This window comes from Rhinoderma darwinii, chromosome 1, assembly GCF_050947455.1.
Source record: "Rhinoderma darwinii isolate aRhiDar2 chromosome 1, aRhiDar2.hap1, whole genome shotgun sequence".
In the NCBI taxonomy this organism is placed as follows: Eukaryota; Metazoa; Chordata; class Amphibia; order Anura; family Rhinodermatidae; genus Rhinoderma; species Rhinoderma darwinii.
In genome coordinates this window covers 189,094,807-189,119,751 of record NC_134687.1, presented here as the reverse complement: position 1 = coordinate 189,119,751, position 24,945 = coordinate 189,094,807, and the positions used below count along the sequence as shown (strand labels likewise).

At 37.4% G+C, this 24,945-nt stretch overlaps 1 protein-coding gene across 1 annotated transcript in view; it reads left to right on the top strand.

The window, feature by feature from the left end:
- GRID2 (glutamate ionotropic receptor delta type subunit 2) overlaps nt 1–24,945 on the top strand; it is a 1,233,941-nt gene that overhangs the window by 683,637 nt on the left and 525,359 nt on the right. The window contains exon 6 of the mRNA XM_075860662.1: nt 16,739–16,912. Within this exon, the coding sequence (XP_075716777.1) occupies nt 16,739–16,912 (174 nt within the window). The remainder of the gene's footprint in view (nt 1–16,738; nt 16,913–24,945) is intronic.

Below are 24,945 nucleotides of genomic sequence, written 5' to 3'. Positions count from 1 at the left end.
ACATTAGAGTCTCTAGTTTGAGAAATAGACGCCTCACAGGTCCTCAACTGGCAGCTTCATTAAATATTAACCGCAAAACACCAGTGTCAACGTCTACAGTGAAGAGGCGACTCCGGAATGCTGGCCTTCAGGGAAGAGTGGCAAAGAAAAAGCCATATCTGAGACTGGCTAATAAAAGGAAAAGATTAATATGGGCAAAAGCACACAGACATTGGACAGAGGAAGATTGGAAAAAAGTGTTATGGACAGACGAATCGAAGTTTTAGGTGTTTGGATCACACAGAAGAACATTTGTGAGACGCAGAACAACTGAAAAGATGCTGGAAGAGTGCCTGACGCCATCTGTCAAGCATGGTGGAGGTAATGTGATGGTCTGGGGTTGCTTTGGTGCTGGTAAAGTGGGAGATTTGTACAAGGTAAAAGGGATTTTGAATAAGGAAGGCTATCACTCCATTTTGCAACGTCATGCCATACTCTGTGGACAGCGCTTGATTGGAACTAATTTCATCCTACAACAGGACAATGACCCAAAGCACACCTCCAAATTATGCAAGAACTATTTAGGGAAGAAGCAGGCAGCTGGTGTTCTATCTGTAATGGAGTGGCCAGTGCAGTCACCAGATCTCAACCCCATAGAGCTGTTGTGGGAGCAGCTGGACCGTATGGTACGCAAGAAGTGCCCATCAAGCCAATCCAACTTGTGGGAGGGGCTTCTGGAAGCATGGGGTGAAATTTCTCCCGATTACCTCAGCAAATTAACAGCTAGAATGCCAAAGGTCTGCAATGCTGTAATTGCTGCAAATGGAGCATTCTTTGACGAAAGCAAAGTTTGAAGGAGAAAATCATTATTTCAAATAAAAATCATTATTTCTAACCTTGTCAATGTCTTGACTATATTTTCTAGTCATTTTGCAACTCATTTGATAAATATAAGTGTGAGTTTTCATGGAAAACACAAAATTGTCTGGGTGAGCCCAAACTTTTGAACGGTAGTGCATATATACACATATATGTATACATACATATACACACATATATACATACATATATATATACACACACACACACACACACACACACACACACACACACACACACACACACACACACACACACACACACACACACACATACATAAGTCAGTAAAAAGGGGGTTACATATATTACTGAATGTGAGCATAAACTTGTTAAGTGGACAATAAAAAAAGCATATATAGAACATACCTTGAAGTTATGGATATTGCTACATGGAATACACCAGTATAATATATTAATACATTGGTGCACAAAGGTGATAGGAAAAAGGTAAAAAAAAACAGTGGCACATGCAAAAAACAAAAGCGAATAAAAGTGAAGAAGGTGTAGGTGAGCATGCTGTGACAAATGCAGTGAGTGACATAAAATGGGGGACAGTGCACAAAATTGAATATAAACAGTTGCTTAATTATAATAGATGTGAGTAAAAATAAGAACATTAGATACACACTGGCATACATATATACATACAAATAAGAATTAATATGGTTTAAAATATCACTACCAGTGAATATGATGGACCCAAAATCCTCCATAAATATTCAAACTACAGTATACACAGTTCAATACCTATAAATGTAATAAATGGTGAATATACATATTAATCTTTAGAGGGTGTAAAACTATAAAGAATATAAAATGTCACTACTAAAAAAGTGTACATATAGTTAATCAAAAGGAAATATTTATATGTGTGCATATTGTACAAAAATATGAATAGATAAATATAAATGTTGGTGACCATATTGTAGACCCCAGGACATACATGGACAAAGGCTTCACATTACACCAATGCTATATGATAATTTCAAAAGGAATATACATAGTGACAAATAGTCACACAGACAGGATAATTCGTCCCGCGTTGCTCCATATTTCTCGTCCAGCAATCAGAGGACAACTACAAAGGACCGGAGAAGCAAACAATATATGTATTAATATACCTCATCTGAATAAGAAAGGTGAAAGAAAGAAAAAAGAAGAGAGAAATAAAGGCCAGAACAGCACGAGTAAAAGCAGTTAAAATACATATAAAAAAAAAAAAACACCGATTGGGTGAACACGAGGACTCATCAGAAATAATATAGTAAGAACCGTAAGAAAAGCCCAAGTTGGCAGAAACTAGGGAAGGGCCTAGCCGGAAAGATAGGAGTGAGTGAACACTGGTCAAACGTAAGAAGGGACCAAAACTCAGTTGTTCATTCAGGCCCTTAGGAGTCACAGTGTACAACTCAAAAATCCATCAGGCTACTTTGCCAACAATTGTTTCCAGTTGCCGCTCCTAGAGTTGATGAAAACCCTATCAATCACCCTTACCTTCAGTTGGGAAGTGTCGCAGTTGTGATGAGCTATGAAGTGTCGTGGGATAGTTTTTAACCCATCTTCCTCATCACCTGCACCAAGGATCCCCAAAACATGTTCTCTGGTTCTTCATCGTAGTTCACGACTTGTCAGGCTGACATAGATCAGGTTACAGGGGCATGTAGCAAAATACACAACTCCCTCTGTGTCACAGCTGATGGTATGGGTGATGGTAAACTTCCTGCTCCTAGAAGAGTTGTAAAATGTTGTGGAGGTCTCAATATTTGCACATCCTATACACCCCCCACATGTATTACACTCCCACATTGGACCAGTTGAGCCAAAAATTCTCCCTAGTGACTTACCTCTGTGATAGCGGTGAACAAGTAAGTCCTTGAGATTCTTGGCCTTTCGGTAAGTTATTGCTGGTTTCGGGGGTAAATACAGGCGTAAAATTTGGTCCGTCATGAGAACATCCCAATATTTTTCCAGTGCCATCTTCACTTGTGACCATTGTGAATTGTAGGGGGTGATGAACCGGACCATATCTGGGGGCTCTTGTTTCTTCCTTCTAGTTTAGAGGAGTTCCTCCCTCTTAGTTTCCTTGGCTCTCCTGTAAACTTTTTGTATGGCTCACTCCTTGTATCCTCTCTCTCTGAACCTCTTCATAAGGTCGATAGATTGTCGTTCAAACAAATGCATGTAAAAGGCTGTTTGTTAAAGTTTTCTTTCTAAAAACATGGGAGGAGAGAATGCCATTGTCATCTACATGAAACTGGATGTCTAAAAAGTGCATTGATTGATGTCTGCTCTTAATGTGAGCTTGATATTAAAGCTGTTACAGTTGAGATGATGAAAAAACTCGTCAAGTTCGTGGCTAGAGCCTTGCCAGCCATGATCACATCATCAATGTAGTGATGACATGATGTCAATGCACTTTACAGTAATATTGAACACACCCTTGGACTCAAGAGTGTCAAACAAGCACTGGGAAAAGATCCAGAGAAGCCATGAGCCCAAGCACACTTAATCTGGCACTTATGAACTCAGGTGTGATTGATAACAGCTGGATGACCAGCAGGACCTGCTGTCACCTAAGGCGTCAATCCAGCTGACGGATTCAGGTTTAAGTGCACGATACAGCTTCTATGTATCCAGGATACAAAGAAGATGTATCTCAAAATGTAAAGAAAAAAATAATAAAAACCAATTAAAAAGTGTTCAAAGGTTTACATAGCCTTTAAGATTGCGGCTTCTCTTATCTCCCTAAACTCCATGTACTATGCCCAGCGCTCTCTTCATGAACGTTAGCAATTACTTCCATATGGCAAACCGGAGAGACTCACACAACATTAAGTGTCAAGTATGCTTTTTAAAAAGATTTTTTTAAAAGAAACATGCCCTTTTCACTTCTTAACTTCACTTCATGTTAAAGTATAAAATGTAGCAACAAATGTTTGTTTTATTTTTTAAAAAAAATGCATCCATTTGTGACCTTTAACCTGTTGATGCTTTAGCCTGTGATGCTTTACTTTGGTGGTCTATTACCTATATCATTCTCTGCTCGGGAAAGCTGTTTTATATGTGCTTTGCCTGAGGAAGAAGCTGGTCCGGCTTCGAAACGTGTCGTTTTTAGACATTTTGCAAATAAACTATTTTAGTTTACTCTCTGTGTGACAGACTCTCCATACAAATAAGATGTATAACAGGCAGCACAAGGGAACTATTCAAATTCTTTTATCACCTATGTGTTCATATATCTCTGGACGCAAGTTGCCTGATTCGGAACCCAGGCTGCAGTCTTACCACATAGGAACGCTCTATTGGATGTTGTGCTCCCAGAACAACAAAAGCAGATCCACATAAGTGATCACGCATCTTGCCATTATTTCAAATTGAATGATGCGCTATGTGCGCCTTGTGTATGTTTTATTTTTTCCTTTCTAGTGCATGCTTGTAATAGTAGAAAAAGTAAGATAAGACGCACTCCTTATGGTGAGAATTCTGGTGCTAGCGAGGTTCGGGTTGGATAACCCCTAAATCAGCATGTAGACAACCTCAGCACCCTAGATGCAAATAATACGTAGAGATTTTGTTGCAAAAAAAGAAGATTTATTCATACATTCATTTCATGTAATGTAGAATTAAGTAGAGAGCGACAATATATAAGACGTTCTTGCCAAACCTTGGCCTTTGTCATGGTCGCTGTGGACGTAATACAAAAGAAAGATATAAGTGTCCAGAATACCATCACACACATATATACAATATATGCAAACATGGAAAAAAATACAGAGGAGAATAAATAGTAAAAAATACCTGGATTGACGCCTCATGCATATACTCATTAATTGAAGAATATGAAAACTACATACAGTAATATTGCCTCAGGTAGAGGTCAGAAAATTATTTCTCTCAAGGGGTTTAGAGAGGGAGTCACGCACTGGTAAAGTATCAGTATCAGAGTACAATCAAATGGAAAAAGATATGATTGTTCAATTTGTAGAGATACATAGAACAGGATATTTTCATTATATAATCATAGAGTTGTATGGCACAGGAGTAAAAAAAAGGGGGGTTGGTAAGAAATAAACAAATTACAATAACAATGTTCCCTATTTTTGTTTTACCAACCCCCTAATTTTCTCTTAATTTGTATCTCTACAAATTGAACCATCGTATCTTTTTCCATTTGATTGTACTCTGATAGTGATACTTTACCAGTATCAGTGACTGTGACAAAGGCCAATGTTCGGCCGAATTGTCTTATATATTGTCGCTCTCTACTTCATTCTTCAGTACATGAAATTAATGTGTGAATTAATCTACTTTTTTGTAACAAAATCTCTAAGTATTATTTGCATCCAGAGTGCTGAGATTGTCTAGACGCTGCTTGTAATAGTGGCCTATAGAGCTCTAAGTGTCATGTTCAGGACTAGATTATTGACATGGCTTTCCTCTTTGCTCATTTAGTCATGCTCCACCCTCACGTGTACTGTGATCAAGAACAGACATCATAGTGATCCTCTCACAAGCTGAGAGAAGTAGTTTCACCACCCAGCATGAAACATCCTAAAAAAGTATGCAAAAAAGCAACATAAATGCAGTAATTTACACATTATACTGACATGCCCAAGTGAGCATATTGAGGAACTTAGATTTTATCAGTGTGTCTGGAATTCTTCTCTAAAGCCTTCCAAAATTCAATCTCAAAATTTGATTGTTTGACTATATCAAGCTTTAAATCTAAATATGATCTATATCCATCTAAAATGGAACCTCAAGGAGATTTGAAAACATTTTGGACATACCTACAACACAAAAGTGTTTCTAAAAATTGGTGGTATCACAAGTTGGACTTTCAAGTAATAATTACTAACTGAATAAAATGATGTACCATGAAAGCCCAAAGATGAAATGCAATCTAGTCTTTTGTAATAATTGGCATTACAAATATTTCTAGAATATGATTCCTAAACCCAACACTCTCACAGTGCTATTACGGTCACATTCTTGTACCACTCTTTCAGCTAAAACACATTTCCAAAGTGATTAATGACCGTCATATTGATAAGTCCTCTGCTCAGTCCACCACTTTGATGTTTCAGTTTCTAAAAGAGTCTTTACTCTCTGTTCCATTGGTAATATTGATTTAAGAGAGAGTATGGACCTAGTTTAAGGCTTATGAGTCTCATTATATGTTTAGTGTTTCAATATCAAACTTTCTTTCATTATCTGTTGATCTGCAGTGGAATAAATAACCTACGTGAAAAATGCAGTTAAGGCTACAGCTTGTCGCATTGATTCTCAGGCATTGCTTCTGAGTAGTTTTTACTATAGTCTTAAACACCAGACTGCTGCATTATTGGTGATTTTTTTAATAGTATCTGGTGATAATTGTGCGCCAGAGCCAATTATTCTACTGAACCTCGTATAAGGTATGCAAATGACAAATGTTAAAAGCACTCTGGCCTATTGTTTACAAATGCTAAAAGAAATAAGAAAAAAATAATAATAAAAAAATAATAATAATATTCTGCCGCTTAGTTTTAGCAATCGGTGGAGGTCTTAGTGCCCAGACCCACACCGATCAAAACTTGTGACATGTCACTATGACATGTCAGAAGTTTTCTGAAAGTTTAGTTACCCTTTAATTATTAAATTCAGGTATTTAATTCAGTCCCTTTGCCACAGGTGCATAAAATGAAACACTTAGCTGAACAGCCTGCCGTTATAAACATTTGTGAAAGAATGGGTTGTCCTAAAGAGCTCACTGAATTTGGGCATGGTACTGCACAGTAAAGGGAAATCTTAATGCTTCAGCATACCAAGACATTTTGGATATTTATATGCTTTCATCTTTGTAGGAACTGTTTGGGGAAGGCCCTTTTCTGTTCCAGTATGACTGCCCCAGTGAACAAATCAAGGTCCATAAAGGCATGGTTGGGTGAGTTTGATGTGGAAGAACTTAACCAACCCACACAGACCGCTGACCTCAACTCTATGAAACACCTTGGGGTGAACTAGAACATTTTGATTGTGAGCCAGGCCTTCTCATCCAACATCAGTGTCTGACCTCACAAATGCTCTTCTGAATGAATGGCAAAATTACCCACAGTCACAATCTAAAATCTTATAGAAAGCCTTCCCAGAAGAGTGGAAGTTGCTCTAACTGCAAAGGGGGTACCCACTCCATAATAATGTCTATGGATTTAAAATGGGATGTCATAAAATAATCTTAACCCCTTAATGACAGCCGTATAGCCCTTTTACGGCGCCCGCTCGGGGCAGTTATTCTGAAGTGCCGCCTTTTCACGGCAGCACTGCAGAAGACTTTTGCCCGCATCGGGCGGGGATCTCCCGAAGCCCGTGCTGTTGCGAACAGCTTTGGCCTTTAGGACAATGATCGGAGGGTCTCCGATCATATTTAACCCTTCAGATGCTCAATCGAAGTGGTTTTGGAGGGAGGAGGATCCCTCTCTCACCCCACTGGCATCCCACGATGCAATCGCGGGGTGTCAATGGTTTCAATGGCAGCTGGGGCCTAACAAAGGCCCCCAGGTCTCCCTTTAGTGATTGCGTGTTAGACCCTGCCAGAGGCAAGGCCCAACAGATGGCTGTCAGTTTTACACTGACAGGCAATAGTACAATGCAATACGGGTATTACAGTGTATTATAAAAGTGATCAAAAGATTGCACAGTAAAGTCCTCTAGAAGGACTAAAAAAAAAGTAAAAGGTTTAATAAAGTTTTAAATAAATAAATATAAAGTCCCAAGTAAAAAAAAATTAGAAACCAACTTTTTTCCGCTTACAAAATACTTTATTATGAAAAAAAGTAAATAATTACAAATATTTGGTATCGCTGCGTTCGTAACGACCCCAACTATAAAACAATTACATTATTTAACCTGTACGGTGAATGCCGTAAGAAACTAAAATAAAAAACAATGCCAGAATTGCTATTTTATGTTCATCCTGCCTTCAAAAAGATTTGATAAAAAGTGATCAAAAATTCGCATGTACTCCAAAATTATACCAATAAAAACGACAAGTTTTCCTGCAAAAAAAAAGCCCTCATACAGCTGCATCGGCGGAAAAATACAAAAGTTATGGCTCTTCAAATATGGAGACACAAAAACAAATAATTTTGAAAAAAAAAACAGTTTTTACTGTGTAAAAGTAGTAAAACATTAAAAAACGATATAAATATGGTATTGCCGCAATCATAACAACCCGCTGAATAAAGTTATTATGTTATTTATACCACACGGATAACGGCGTAAATTTACGATGCAAAAAAGAATGGTAAAATTTCCATTTTTTTTTTTACTCTACCCCCCCAAAAAAGTCAATAAAAAGTTAATCAATAAATTATATGTACCCCAAAATGGAGCTATTTAAAAATACAAATTGTACCGCAAAAAAAAAACGCTCTTATACAGCTATGTCGATGCAAAAATAAAAAAGTTATAGCTCTTTGAATGTGACAATGGAAAAATTTAAAAAATTCGGTATTAAGGGTTAATACTTTTGTCCATATACACTACCGTTCAAAAGTTTAGGGTCACTTCGAAATTTCCTTATTTTTGAAAGAAAAGCTAATTTTTTTTTCAATGAAGATAACATTAAATTAATCAGAAATACACTCTATACATTGTTAATGTGGTAAATGACTATTCTAGCTGCAAATGTCTGGTTTTTAATGCAATATCTACATAGGTGTATAGAGGCCCATTTCTAGCAACCATCACTCCAGTGTTCTAATGGTACATTGTGTTTGCTAACTGTGTTAGAAGGCTAATGGATGATTAGAAAACACTTGAAAACCCTTGTGCAATTATGTTAGCACCGCTGTAAACTGTTTTGCTGTTTAGAGGAGCTATAAAACTGACCTTCCTTTGAGCTAGTTGAGAATCTGGAGCATTACATTTGTGGGTTCGATTAAACTCTCCAAATGGCTAGAAAAAGAGAGCTTTCATGTGAAACTCGACAGTCTATTCTTGTTCTTAGAAATTAAGGCTATTCCATGCGAGAAATTGCCAAGAAACTGAAGATTTCCTACAACGGTGTGTACTACTCCCTTCAGAGGACAGCACAAACAGGCTCTAACCAAAGTAGAAAGAGAAGTGGGAGGCCCCGCTGCACAACTGAGCAACAAGACAAGTACATTAGAGTCTCTAGTTTGAGAAATAGACGCATCACAGGTCCTCAACTGGCAGCTTCATTAAATAGTACCCGCAAAACGCCAGTGTCAACGTCTACAGTGAAGAGGCGACTCCGGGATGCTGGCCTTCAGGGCAAAGTGGCAAAGAAAAAGCCATATCTGAGACTGGCTAATAAAAGTAAAAGATTAATATGGGCAAAAGCACACAGACATTGGACAGAGGAAGATTGGAAAAAAGTGTTATGGACAGACGAAACTAAGTTTGAGGTGTTTGGATCACACAGAAGAACATTTGTGAGACGCAGAACAACTGAAAAGATGCTGGAAGAGTGCCTGATGCCATCTGTCAAGCATGGTGGAGGTAATGTGATGGTCTGGGGTTGCTTTGGTGCTGGTAAAGTGGGAGATTTGTACAAGGTAAAAGGGATTTTGAATAAGGAAGGATATCACTCCATTTTGCAACACCATGCCATACCCTGTGGACAGCGCTTGATTGGAGCCAATTTCATCCTACTACAAGACAATGACCCAAAGCACACCTCCAAATTATGCAAGAACTATTTAGGGAAGAAGCAGGCAGCTGGTATTCTATCTGTAATGGAATGGCCAGCGCAGTCACCAGATCTCAACCCCATAGAACTGTTGTGGGAGCAGCTTAACCGTAAGGTACGCAAGAAGTGCCCATCAAGCCAATCCAACTTGTGGGAGGGGCTTCTGGAAGCATGGGGTGAAATTTCTCCCGATTACCTCAGCAAATTAACAGCTAGAATGCCAAAGGTCTGCAATGCTGTAATTGCTGCAAATGGAGCATTCTTTGACGAAAGCAAAGTTTGAAGGAGAAAATCATTATTTCAAATAAAAATCATTATTTCTAACCTTGTCAATGTCTTGACTATATTTTCTAGTCATTTTGCAACTCATTTGATAAATATAAGTGTGAGTTTTCATGGAAAACACAAAATTGTCTGGGTGACCCCAAACTTTTGAACGGTAGTGTATATATATATATATATATATATATATATATATATATATACACATGTATATATATATATATACATATATACACATGTATATATATATATGTGTATCTATATATATGTATATATATATATATATATATTCTCTGTGCACAGAATTTGCCATGTTTATCAGTCTTCCTAAGGCAGATATAGCCCATAAAATGTGTGGCATATGAACAATTATATTGATTACTAAGCTACAGACTCCGTTGTAATTGCCGGACAAAATAGAGCAGCATGCAGCGATATTTTATCTGGCAAAATTATGAAAACAATTATGGAAACCTGACAGAACCCATTAAAGTCATAAGGTTCCGTCTGGTGTCGTTGGTTTCTGCAATGGGATGGATCGCTTCCGATATTCTCGTTGTTCTGCTCCTATGATGGAGCAGAACAATAGAATCCTGAAAGCAGTAGTCAGCAGAGCCTTAGCAACAGAACTGAATTATTTTGTACTTATTTTTATCTGTTATTGAGTTTAGGATACAAGTTTGAAGATAGAGGCAATTGTAAAAGTTATGGCATGGACTACGACCAATGCTGAGACCAAGACGTTACCATGTTCTGGCTGTTAAGACTCGGTAGAAAAAGATTAAAAAGCCCTACTCTAGTGAAAGGTGTGCAACGTGTATGAAATTGCAGGCAAGAACTTGCAAAAAAAAAAAAAATCTCTATTGTGTCTCTACACAATGATCCTATATCAACACAATGTTATGTGTGACTGTAATATAATATAGTATTCAGTATTTTATGCTTGCTTATATACAAAACAGCATGAGCTCAGTTGCTGAATATATAACACGCATAGCAAACCATACATATAAATTCATCTTACCCAGTGAATGCAGTCAATATAGTGTATATGGAAATTATTTGAATGAGAATGCCTTACAGTGATTATGTTGCCAACCCTCATGTAAGAAAGGAAAAATAAATAACATGCACACATATTCTTTTGTTAAATCTTCTATTTTCTGGTGTAAAGCTGCACGAAATCCATAATTGAAAATTAATCTAATGTTTTTTTTGTTATTTCAACCTAAACGAGACAGATGAAAATGAAGTGCTAGTAGGTTATTATATTTTCAGCAAGTTTAATAAATAAGCTCAAAGGTCAGTAGCCTAGCCAATTTCACCAGTGGTCGGTTCAGACCTTTACCTTGATTAACCACTTATCCGTTAATTACTTCATGTAAAAAAATCACTATATGTCAAATAATTACTAGAAATGAAGTAAGGTTGACCCAGTGGTAATTTCAAAAATAGATAAAAAAGGCTTGTACACACGTAGCGGAATTGCTGCATATTTTCCATCTGGAATTGCAGACGGAAATTATGCAGCAGAATACAGTAGCAGCAAAGTGGGTGAGATACAACAAATGTCATCCACACGCTGCGTAAAATTTCCGACCAGAAATTGACCTGCGGTGCGTATTTTTCGTACCACAGCATGTCAATTCCTGCTGCGGAAAGAGGACTGAATTGCTGCGTTTTTCAGAGGAAATATCACAATCTCACAAAATTGAGAAAAACGCAGCAAAATCTGCACCATTTTCTGCAGTAAAAAACTCAGGAAATGATGCGGTTTTTCTGCAGCGGAAATCCTGCTAGTTTCTGTGGAATTGCTGCAGAAACTTTCTGCAGCAATTCCATTATGTGTGGACAAGCCCTAAGGGTATGTTCATTCTTGGTACATTTGTTGCAGTAATTTCTTCCACTGTTCCATCAATCTGAGTTTGTAAAAATCCATGCACATGCTGCAGAAACAATTCTATTTAAGCCGTTTTCACATTTAACAGAAGCCATGACACAGATCTATGGAACAGATATTTAGTTGCCGAAATTTCTGCAACAGTTCTGCCACATGTGAACATACCATAAAAGAGTCATTAGGCTTTACTGATATTAGATAATACTCCACAATAAGCATATGGACATGATGAGTATTAAACAACAACAACATGGCTTTTTTAAAGGACTTACACAGGACTTATTTAACTGTCTGTATTACTAATAGCTGGACCCCCGTGGATCTATTGAACTAAACTTATATAATCATAGGGTTATCTGGTGATCTAAGTTCAAATCAGTAGGGTCTAGGCTTTAAAGCCATAATACAGATCCTAAAATTTGGCCAAAAGCTGTATTTTTCTGACTACATTCCTGAATCGAATCATGTGAACAAAAAGCTTTTTTCTTCTTTACACCCATCTAAATTTGGGAGCATCTTGACCGTTACCATCCCATGTGAAAATACCTATTTGTACACGTAAAAGATTTATTGACAAGGGCTTGTAATATTTGTTTTTTAAATAAGTAAATGATTTATAAAGAAGTTTAGTTATAGGTCTTCTCTGTGCATGTACAAGTGGTAGCCCTCAAATGCTATATACACAGATACCATTTGTGTAGGATGAATAATGTGCTAATATAAAGGGCTACTATGTCCAGTGGCTGATAACAGTGTCTAATGACTTTCTTACAGGTATGTGTACCACGAGTCACTTACATTAGAAGCCTAAGAAATACAATTGATAAAATGGAATTTATGATGTCATAGGAAAGTATGACATAGTGGGGATTACTGAGACATGGCTGGATGATAGCTATGACTAGGCGACTAACTTACAGGGTTGAAGTCTGTTTAGAAAATATCATAAAAATGGAAAGGGAGATAATCATGTGCAGTCTCTAGGAGTAGAAATACATGGAGGGAAAACCCCATAAAAAAAAAATACAGTGAGGGTATGTGCACACACAAAATCAAAAACGTCTGAAAATACGGAGCTGTTTTCAAGGGAAAACAGCTCCTGATTTTCAGCCGTTTTTTTAGCCACTCGCGTTTTTTGCTGTGTTTTTTTACGGCCGTTTTTGGAGCTGTTTTTCTATGGGGTCAATGAAAAACGTCTCCAAAAACAGCTCAAGAAGTGACATGCACTTCTTTTTCGCTGCAGTTTTTTTTAAAAAAATACGCCCTGTCAGAAGAGAACGCTGTTTTTTCCATTGAAATAATCAATGGGCAGATGTTTGGAGGCGTTCAGCTTCCGATTTAGATTTCGGCTGTGAGTCCACAGAAAATTTTCTAGGAAGGGAAATAGACAAGGCATCAAACCACAATAAGGTTGTTAAAGTATTACGGGTGACTTTAACTACCCAGATATAAATTGGAAAACTGTAACATGGGAATCTCATAAATGAAACAGGTTTCTGTTATTAACTTCATTTTCCCAACTGGTGCAGGACTAAACTAGAGGGAGAGCCCTTTTAAATTAATATTAGCCAATAGACCCAACAGAATAACAAAGGTGCAGGTTGTGGGGCAGCTACAAAATAGTAACCATAAAAAAATATACATCCACTTGTCTTTTAATAGGATGTTTTGTTGAGGAGCCACAACTGAGATATGCCCTCAAACTTGTTGACTGTGACAATGTCCTCAAAAAAAATAATACATACTACTTTAATACTTAATGGAATAGTTTTAAAAGCATCTTACATTTTCATTGAGCGAAGTACATACTGTACCTTTAAATAAATAAAAGGTTTATGAACAGGAGAAAACCAATGTTGATAAATAAAAATGGAAAAGGGGCAATAAATGATTTAAAGAAAGCATTTAAACTAGTAAATCAGGAGGAAAGTGAAGATGTGCTAAAAAGCTAAGACAATTATTTTTGATATTTAAGGATTCTATAATGGAAGGGTCTGTTCCACATGACTTGCGCATAGCCAATGTCTTGCCAATATTCAAAAAAGGGTCAAAAACTGAACCCGTATAATATAGGCCTGTAAGTTCTACCTCTATTTTTGGTAAAATATTTAAAGGTTTTATTAAGGATGCTATCCTTGAGAATATCTCAATGAGAATAAACTCCATATTAGCATGGGTTTTATGAGGAATTGGTCCTGTCAAAATAATTAGATCAGATTTCATGAGGGGGTAAGCTCTAGACTGGACTGGACTGGACAGAGACATTGGATGTCATATATCTTGATTTTTCGAAAGCCTATGATACTGTACCACATAATAGGTTGGTAGATAAAATGAGAATGCTAAGACTGGGGGAAAATGTGTAACTGGGTAAGTAACTGGCTCAGTGATAGAGAACAGAAGCTGGTTATTAATGTTTAATTAATGGCTTAACACTGATAAATGTAAGGCTATGCACATAGGGAGGAAAAATACATGTCACCATTACATATTACTAAATGGGAAACAGAGTAATACTGACATGGAAAAGGACTTAGGAATTTTAGTTGATAGTAAACTTAACTGTAGCAACCAGTGTCAGGCAGCTGCTGCCAAGGCAAATAAAATTGTGGGGTGCGTCAAGAGGGGCATAGATGCACAAGACAAGAACATAGTTCCATCACTGTATAAATCACTAGTCAGTCCGCACATGAAATATTGTGTATAGTTTTGGGCACCAGTGCACAAGAAAGACATAGTAGAACTAGAGTGGGTACAAAGGCGGGCAACTATATATTAATAAATAGAATGGGTTAACTACAGTACCCAGAAAGATTGTCAACATTAGGGTTATACAGCTTTGAAAAAAGATGGCTGACCTAATGACTATGTATAAATATATCAAAGGTCAATAAAGATATAACTATAATGATCTAGTTATACCCAGGACTGGAACTATAACAAAATGGCATCTTCTACATCTTGAGGAAAGAAGGTTTCTACACCAACATAGAAGGGCATTATACTGTAAGAGCAACAAAACTATGGAATGCTCTGCAATAAAGAGTTTATAAGGGTCTGGATGACTTTCCTGAGTGTAATAATGTTACAAGTTATGTTTATTAGATTTCTGTACATGGGTCTTTGATCCAGGGATTTGTTCTGATTGCCATAATGGAGTTGAGAAGGAATTTTTCTCTAAGATGAGGAAAATTGGCTTTTGCCCGAAGTTTTGCCTTATTCTGGATCAACATTACAGAATAATAGACTGAACTGGATAGTCCCTTTTCAGGTTTACAAACTAAGATATATTGTTTACATCTGGCCTACACAGTATGTAGCCAATTTTGTTGTAGTCACTAAGGACTAAGGCCTCATGCACATGACAGTATTTACATTTTGTAAAGAAATGTACCACTGTATGTCCTTGTTTTTTACTGCTGCATTTTTTACTACAGCCTACAAATATGTGATGTATTTTGTGAACAATAATTAAATTTTTCTGCAGTAATTTCGCAAGTTTTAGAGTATGCCTTATTTTTTACAGTATTAACTAGGTCAGACCTTTTTCAGCAATTGTAGTTATTTACATTGGGGAAAGTCTAAAGTTAAAAAAATTCTTACATATGGTATCTTAGATGTAGTAGAAATAGTGTTTGAACTATGCCGTTTTCACTGAAGTTGTTCTTTTTGTGAAATAGGGATACCACGATTGCCACAGCTCCCCCTTGTGGGAACCCAGCCTTAGGGTCAGTTAACACACAGTTTTTGGACAGGTTTTTTGACGCGGAACCCGCGTCGGAAAACGCGCCAAAAAACGTCCGAAAATACCTCCCATTGATTCCAATGGGAGGCGGAGACGTTTTTTTCCCGCGAGCGGAAAAACCGTCTCGCGGGAAAAAGAAGCGACATGCCCTGTCTTCGGGCATTTGTCCCTGACATAAATGGAAGGCAGAGAAAGCGTATTTCGTGGCGTTTTTTGCCTGCGGTGCTAAATGGCCGCAGGCGAAAAACGCAGCGAAAATCGGCGTGCAAGCAGAGCAAAATCTGCCTCAAAATTCCAAACTGAGTTTTGAGGCAGATTTTCTGCCTGCAAAAAACTCAGTGTGAACCCAGCCTTATAGTTTAATTTATTGCATCTCTGCAGTAGGATACAGCTCATTATAAATTGATTTAAACAGTGTACAGCACATCTACTTACCTTACAGAAAATCAAAGGCATTTAAGTAGAGTATATAAGGCTAAGGGGCATGTACAGCTAGATTGTTTGTGTGTGTCCTTTATGTTTTCATAAAATACATGCCTGTGTAAATGAATATTCAGAAGCCACAAAGGGACAATAAAACAGTAATAATTGCAATTCTCTGGGGTAATATCACAGTCTAATTGTTCTTTCAATAGTATGTTAGTTATAATGTATAGTTATCCAAGACTGGAAGTGGGACAGAGTTAATTCATAAAATACCCATTAAAGATTGTGCTATGATTAATTCATCCTTCCCTCTATCAACAGTCAACACACTGTTCTGGGTAATTGTTTTACCTTGTAAGTCCTTGGATATAATTTGTTCCTATAATTTTGCTTTTCATTTTGTTTCAGAACATAATGAGGACATCATTTGTAAAATGTGTAAACACATAGGCTTTGTTCCATTTTATATGCTTGTGTTGCATTTCTGAGGAACTCAACGCTTGTCATAAATTGCTGTATATTTTATAATATGTTAATATTTCAATATACTCCCTGTTGCCTCTGACCTATTTTTATTTATGCTCTTTACACTTAAAAAAGCAAAGAAAAAAGATGTTATAGTCTGATAAGATGTAATCCCAAGAGATGCTTTTAAATCTTTATGCCAATAGTACTCTCTTAGAGACAGTAAACAACATTAGCCATGCATGTTACATGTATTCTCTTTATTTAATCAAAGCCTTATATAATTATAGATGACTAGCTCTGATTTATATTTGCATATATTGTATCAACTCTAAGCATTGTATAACTTTTCTCTTAAATTTGACAGGAGATAAATGACTTGGATGTACAGGACCTAGTCAGAAGGTCAATTGGAAGGCTAACAATTATTCGTCAGACCTTTCCAGTACCCCAGAATATGAGCCAACGCTGTTACCCTAGCAACCACAGAATATCAACTTCAATTTGTGACCCAAAAGACCCATATTCCCAGAGCATGGAGGTATGCTGCATAATCTTCTGTTCTCTTCTCTTTTTATTAAAATGAACATCTAAGGTAAAATATGTTCGTTCTGGATACAGAATTATTTAGCCTGAAAAGATATCAAATTAATTCTGATAAATTATCGCTAAAATGTTTCTATGATATAACGGGCAATACAATGTTTAGGAAACAAGGAAATCTTCGTAATCTTGTACATAATTTGTTTGTCAGTAGAAGAAACAACTGTTGCTTTCTCATCAGTAAAAACAAATACAAACAAATGCAGTAATTAAGAAGCTGATTAACATTTTCTTCTAAAACTTCTATTGTTCAAATGGAAATAAAAAAAATTTCAACAGCTGTTTTTGTGGGTTGCTGAATAATCTTAATTACCCCTGAACAAACTAGCGACTAAAAATCAGCATAAAGTTTATAGCAAACTGTGATCTAATTATGATTTTCTTTCTGTCTAAACAAGTTACAATAATGTACACACATGAGCAATCTATAAACCATGCAGGCAGAATTGTACACTGGGGCGTGGGTGTGCCGGCCTACCCATGAACCGATACAATTAGGAGTATTTCCTAATGGGAAGTTGTCTACTTTCGTAGCCCACTGTGCTGTTTATCTGGCTGATGTTATGTCACGTTCTGGGATGAATCTTTGTAATAAAACCAGTTGTTCTTCGGATTCTTCACTGGGTTCTTTCACTCTAAATCATGCAGTTCTATTCAATACACAGGATCATACTAACGCCTCATGAACACGACCGTGTGTGCCGTCCGAGTCCCGTCAGTGATCCGAGGACAGATAGGACATATTTCCTTGGATCGGAGACTCGGACCATTTTTCACGGACACGATTCACCCGCAAAAGTGAATGGGTCCGTGAAGACTATCGGGTGCCACTCGGATGCCGTCAAAAACGGCCCGAGAGGCACAACAGTCGTGTGCATGAGGCATTACTTTTTCTACCTGTCAAGACTATAATTCAATATTTGTGATGCCATAATTGTTAATGTTGTTGAGAAGATTCAGGACCTAGGACTATAACTACATTTAAAGGAGAAATCATTTAATAATTGAAGGAGTTTGAGTTGGAGCTGGCAAAGCAGGTCTGGCTGGTTATAAGCTGTTATTGCCGCAAAAAAGTTGCAGGTAGCCATACATTTGTAATATAAAAATTAATGGTCGATAACATTAAACTTCAATGGGTCGTGTCTGCCAACGTGAGAGCCACTACTTCTTAAAAGCTGTCCATTCTGGCTAATCAGGCATATGGACAGTGGTTTTCTATAAATTAAAATAGCAATTATTAATGAGTGAGTAACTGTGTTAGGCTGCAAAGCAGTTCAATGCTTCAAAGGGAACCTGTCACATTGAACATGCTGTCCTATTTGGTGGCAGAATTTTATAGAGCAGAAAGAGCTGAGAAGATTGATATATAGTTTGGTGGGAAAGTATTCAGGATAACCTGTAATTTATTCATTTAAACCTCTGCTCATTCCGGGCTCAACCAATGATTTACAGCCTTTCCTGTATGAGTGTGAATACAGAGATAGCTGTCAATCACTGAGCAGGACCGCCCACCACTAGACTCCTAGGCTTAGAATGAGCAGAGGTTTAAATGAATAAATTACAAATTATACTGAATCTTTTCCAACAAAGCTATATATTAATCTGCTCATCTTCCCCTGCTCTATATCTTGCTGCCCACAGACTGGTCTGCATTTTTGTGACAGGTTCCCTTTAAATACCTTTATTTCCTAGATTTTGTCTACCGTAAGGCTCTGTTCACACAGAGTATTTTGGCGCTGTTTTTGACGCGGAAACCGCTTTGGAAACCGGGCCAAAAAACATCTGAAATCGCCTCCCATTGATTTTGCGGGAGAAAAAAGCGTCATGTCCTTTCTTCAGGCGTTTCCATCTCTTAGGCAGAGAAAGCGCTTTTCGCGGCCGAGAAACGATGCGAAAAATGCAGCAAAAAATGCCTGAAGGAATTTGGAGGCAGATTTTTCTGCCTGCAAAAAACTCAGTGTGAACTAGGCCTCAACTAGGCAATTTTCAGGCACGGTGCCTGGATGGTGGGCAGGACGCAGCACAGCACTGTGTGCCGCTGCCTCTCTCGCCTCTGCAGGGTATTTCTCTCCCAAGCTGATAATAAATTATCCCTCCAATTCCCTTCTTAAGCAGCTGAGAAACGTCCTTGACAGCTCTGATGCAGTTTTTTCTCTGCTTTGTCAGAGAAGGCGACTACCATTGCACTTGCTCAGCAGCTCCTCTGACAGGCAGAGAAGACACTACAGCATCTGAGAGCCTTCTCAATACAACAAGGATCCCTGCGTGTTTATGACAGGTGACCTACCGCCATATGCAGAGACAGCATCAAAACTGCGAATGCTTGTCCACCTTGGCACTGTTACAGAAGTGAACACAATGAAAGGAGAAAACTTTAAACAGTATGAGGCGCTATACATATCTTTAAAATATAATAACTCAAGAAATAGGCATATTTTATAAGTGTAAATTCAACCTTTTGCTTGTTTGAAATTAAAACAATATTTTTTGTGGTACAACCCCTTTAAACATCCATGACCAACTTTGTGTTGTAAGTGAACAAGCACATTACGTCAGCTTCATAAGAAAAATCCTAGTTTGTCAGTACTGTGCATTTACAAGATAAATCACTTGCGATTCTGCTCAATTCTGTAAGAGGATAGACGTAGATCAACTTACAGTGTACACTAATATGTGGCAGTTTTCAGGATCTAGAGCACCACGACCCCTTTGCTGTACCCTATGTAATAAAGGCATGTGATTGTGCCCATACTACAGAGCTGAGCTATGGCAAGGCTGTAGTACCAAGCACAGCCACTGTAGTGAAACCTCAGCTATTTAGCGAGTTTCATCTTTATGATGATCAGTGGAGGTCCCAAGGGTTGGATCTCCACTGATCACACATTTAATATAGACAGGGTGGATGGATAGGCATATTATCTAGCTTTAGACAAACAGCAGTATTGGATATAGATAATCTTCTATAGTCTTTTAAATCTCCATGTTCTGTAACTAGTGTACAATTATAAAGTGACAGACCAGACAATCTGTGTAAGCTTTAATAACTGGAAAACGTAACTAGTATAATTAATATCTACAATGTCTACATACATATGTGTTGTTCCTTATCACCATAATGTATGTATTAAATATAACCTTCTATGACTTTTGTATTATAAATGGTGTCAGGATCTGACAGAATAGCAGAAAATAAATTATTGTCATCTTAAAGAAACATAATTTTAAAGTCTATGTACAACTTTTCTTGAAATGCATTGTTATACAATTTGTCATGATACCAAATCAATACAATCTCATGCCATTCAGTAAAAAAAAAGTATATGTTTGCGTAACAGTTTTTTAACATAAGAGTCTATGGGCGACAGATTGCAAACAGATGGCATCTGTTAGGATCAACCATTACAGCTATCCAGTAAAAAAATAGTATACATTAAATATATACTTTTGTAACATGGGCGTCTAAGGGCGACGGATGTCTAATGGAATGCATCTGTCAGAGGCATCCTTCGGAGTTGGATTTTTTTTTTACATGTTCGTTCAACATCTCTCGCCACACATCTCGGGATAAGGGTTTAGAAATAAGTTAACAGAGGATATATCAGTATACCTTTGCACCGTTTTTTTTATTTATTTATTTTTAATTGTATTTGTTTGGTTACATTGTGTGTCAGAGCCAAGCTGTCAGTCCAACTAACTGATGGATTTGGCTTACTGCGGCTATGCAGTTTTTATGTATAGGGGATATATAAAAACGAAAACTAACAAACTAAATACAATTTTAAATAAATGTATATTAGAAAATTGTTTAAAAAACCTAAACATATACATAAATTAATAAAAAATAGGCTACAAAAGTTTACATAGCCTTTAAGCGTTAATTTAAAGTGAACCTTTTTTTTCCTCTAAACTGCTGCTATCATCACTATATATATATATATATATATATATATATATATATATATATATATATATATATATGTAGGTGCTAAACATATATGCCAGCAATAATAGTGTACCTTAGAAAAAATTATTCAAATATCTCCCACGCCATATGCAAAATATAGAAGTGTCTACCAGGTGTATCTTCAACAGAGAAGTGTTCTGCGATCTCAGAGCTAATTCCTCCCATACTGAGCTCCTTGTCTTCCCACCATCTACTAACCTACCTAAACCTGATGTCTCCATCTCAGTGTGTGGTACTACCATAACTGCTAGGCAGCACCTCAGCTGTCTTGGGGTTATTTTTGACTCAGATCTTTCCTTTACTTCACACATCCAATCACTTACACACTCCTGTCACTCTCACCTCAAAAACATCTCCAGAATCCGCCCTTTTCTTAATGTGGGAACAGCCAAAACTCTCATTATCACTCCGATTCACTCTCGTCTTGACTATTGTAACTTATTACTAATCGGTCTTCCACTAACTACACTCTCCCCTCTCCAATCTATCCTGAATGCAGCAGCCAGCCTCATCTTTCTGACCAACCGCTACACCAATGCCTCTACCCTGTGCCAGTCACTGCACTGGTTGCCTATTCCTTCAGAATCAAATTCAAACTTATTACTCTCACCCACAAAGCTCTCTACAGTGTTGTTTGAATTGTAAATTAGTTTTGTCACTATGAAATGTCTGATATTGTCTGTACATGTACACTCTGAATTGTAGTGCTGAGGAATATGTTGGTGATATATAAATAAAGCTTATTATTATTATTATTATTATTATTATTATTATTATTATTATTATTATATGGTACAAACCTTGTAAGCAAATGAAAATATTACTTACCACCACGGACCTAGTGTTATACCACTAAACATACCACCGATCACAGTGTGTTATTGAAAGCGATAAACATTATTTATTTTACAGCTTTTGGATTTGGAGATTTCTCTACCAGGCAAAAGGGTGTGAAAACCCGAGCAGGAGATGTAGAGTGCTCATCATTACATATAACACAGAGCTGGGGAAGATGGCCCATAACACAATTACCTGCTGTCTTTCATAAGAGCTGAGGAAAAAGGCAGGGGCCCACATACATGAAATTTGAAAAGGGCCACTAGGACCAGTAAGGAGAGTGGGTCTAGAAGAGCAACACTACCCCTTGCAAAATTCAGTTTTTGTGTTTTGCCCAGAATATTCCTTTCAAATGTACCTCCTGTTTTAAGAAAAGTGTAAAGTCTAGTAATATTTATATAGTATAACTAAAAAATTTGATCATGAGGTTCAATCTGGTAAAGGAAGAATAATGTGGGAAAAATAAAAAAGGAATCCTAGTTTACCCATGTAAGGTATATGTCAGGCTTTTGATTTATAGGTTCTACTTCTTCCATACTTACAGTAAAGGAAATAAGTATTTGATCCCTTGCTGATTTTGTAAGTTTGCCCACTGTCAAAGGCATGAACAGTCTAGAATTTTTAGGCTAGGTTAATTTTACCAGTGAGAGATAGATTATATGTAAAAAAAAAAACAGAAAATCACATAGTCAAAATTATATATATTTATTTGCATTGTGCACAGATAAATAAGTATTTGATCCCTTTGGCAAACAAGACTTAATACTTGGTGGTAAAACCCTTGTTGTCAAGCACAGCAGTCAGACATTTTTTGTAGTTGATGATGAGGTTTGCACACATGTTAGATGGGATTTTGGCCCACTCCTCTTTGCAGATCATCTGTAAATCATTACGATTTTGAGGCTGTCGCTTGGCAACTCGGATCTTCAGCTCCCTCCATAAGTTTTCGATGGGATTAAGGTCTGGAGACTGGCTAGGCCACTCCATGACCTTAATGTGCTTCTTTTTGAGCCACTCCTTTGTTGCCTTGGCTGTATGTTTCGGGTCATTGTCATGCTGGAAGACCCAGCCACGAGCCATTTTTAATGTCCTGGTGGAGGGAAGGAGGTTGTCACTCAGGATTTGACGGTACATGGCTCCATCCATTCTCCCATTGATGTGGTGAAGTAGTCCTGTGCCCTTAGCAGAGAAACACCCCCAAAACATAATGTTTCAACCTCCATGCTTGACAGTGGGGACGGTGTTCTTTGGGTCATAGGCAGCATTTCTTTTCCTCCAAACACGGCAAGTTGAGTTAATGTCAAAGAGCTCAATTTTAGTTTCATCTGACCACAGCACCTTCTCCCAATCACTCTCAGAATCATCCAGATGTTCATTTGCAAACTTTAGACGGGCCTGTACATGTGCCTTCTTGAGCAGGAGGACCTTGCGGGCACTGCAGGATTTTAATCCATTACGGCGTAATGTGTTACCAATGGTTTTCTTGGTGACTGTGGTCCCAGCTGCCTTGAGATCATTAACAAGTTCCCCCCGTGTAGTTTTCGGCTGAGTTCTCACCTTCCTCAGGATCAAGGATACCCCATGAGGTGAGATTTTGCATGGAGCCCCAGATCGATGTCGATTGACAGTCATTCTGTATGTCTTCCATTTTCTTACTATTGCACAAACAGTTGTCTCCTTCTCACCCAGCGTCTTACTTATGGTTTTGTAGCCCATTCCAGCCTTGTGCAGGTCTATGATCTTGTCCCTGACATCCTTAGAAAGCTCTTTGGTCTTGCCCATGTTGTAGAGGTTAGAGTCAGACTGATTAATTCAGTCTGTGGACAGGAGTCTTTTATACAGGTGACCATTTAAGACAGCTGTCTTTAATGCAGGCACCAAGTTGATTTGGAGCGTGTAACTGGTCTGGAGGAGGCTGAACTCTTAATGCTTGGTAGGGGATCAAATACTTATTTCTCTGTGCACAATGCAAATAAATATATATAATTTTGACTATGTGATTTTCTTTTTTTTTTTTTTAAATATAATCTATCTCTCACTGGTAAAATTAACCTAGCCTAAAAATTCTAGACTGTTCATGTCTTTGACAGTGGGCAAACTTACAAAATCAGCAAGGGATCAAATACTTATTTCCTTCACTGTATATCTACTTCTATGAGTCGGTATTTAGTGTATAGGTCCTTATAACAGCCATGCTTGGTGGGGGGCTAGGAAGATTGTAATTCATTATTGATTAAAAAAAGCTACTTTTCAAGTACGAGTTACTATAGTACTATTAAATATTTCATATTGATTATTTATCTTGTGTAATTAAACATTATTAGTGTCTCAAATAATTAAATGTGGAAAAATAAAAAAGAGTTAGGAAATAAAGGTACACTAAATCGAAAAGAATGAAAATAATTAATTGGGGCAGATTTACTAATACTATCTAAGATTTAGAACTTTAGAAACTTAGACCAGACAGTCTGAGATACGACAACTTTATAACAGTGGTTCATGCAACATGATAAATTTTGCGCAACTTGCTAGACATGCTAGACAACTTTCTCTTTCTTATACCAACTTCTACCAACTCCTGGTTGGTTTCGTTTTTTGTTTGAAGCACTTTGGCGCATTTTAAGCCATGGCCATTCTATGCTAAGCACTACCTCCTTTAGTAGACACTTTTTTTAAGGTGTCTAGTGAGACACAAACATCTGTTCCTAAATTAGTCTAAAATAAAATGCACCAAAATTTGGCTACTTTTTTAACAAAGTGTAGATGCAAACACAGTAGTAAATTTGCCTCATATCTAGAATATCCTAATCTCACATTATAAGGCACTGGGTAATTGGGTAAGGACGGGTCAGCCATCTGTTTTTCTGATACAGAGTTACAAATTTCCTGCATAGACATAAAATTAAAACATACAATTTTGGCTGTCTACTGCCAACACTAGGGGGAGCTTAAGAGCTTATTGCATGTTTGTTCTTTTTATTGAGATTAATGTATAAACAGTATGCAGTATGCACCCACTAGTGGTGGCTGAAGGCAGCGAGAATTGTATCTTTAACCCCTTAATGACCGGGCCATTTTGCACGTTAATGACCAAGGATTATTTTTTGTTTTTCCACGGTCGCATTCCAAGAGTCGTAACTCTTTTTTTATTCCGTCGACATAGCCGTATA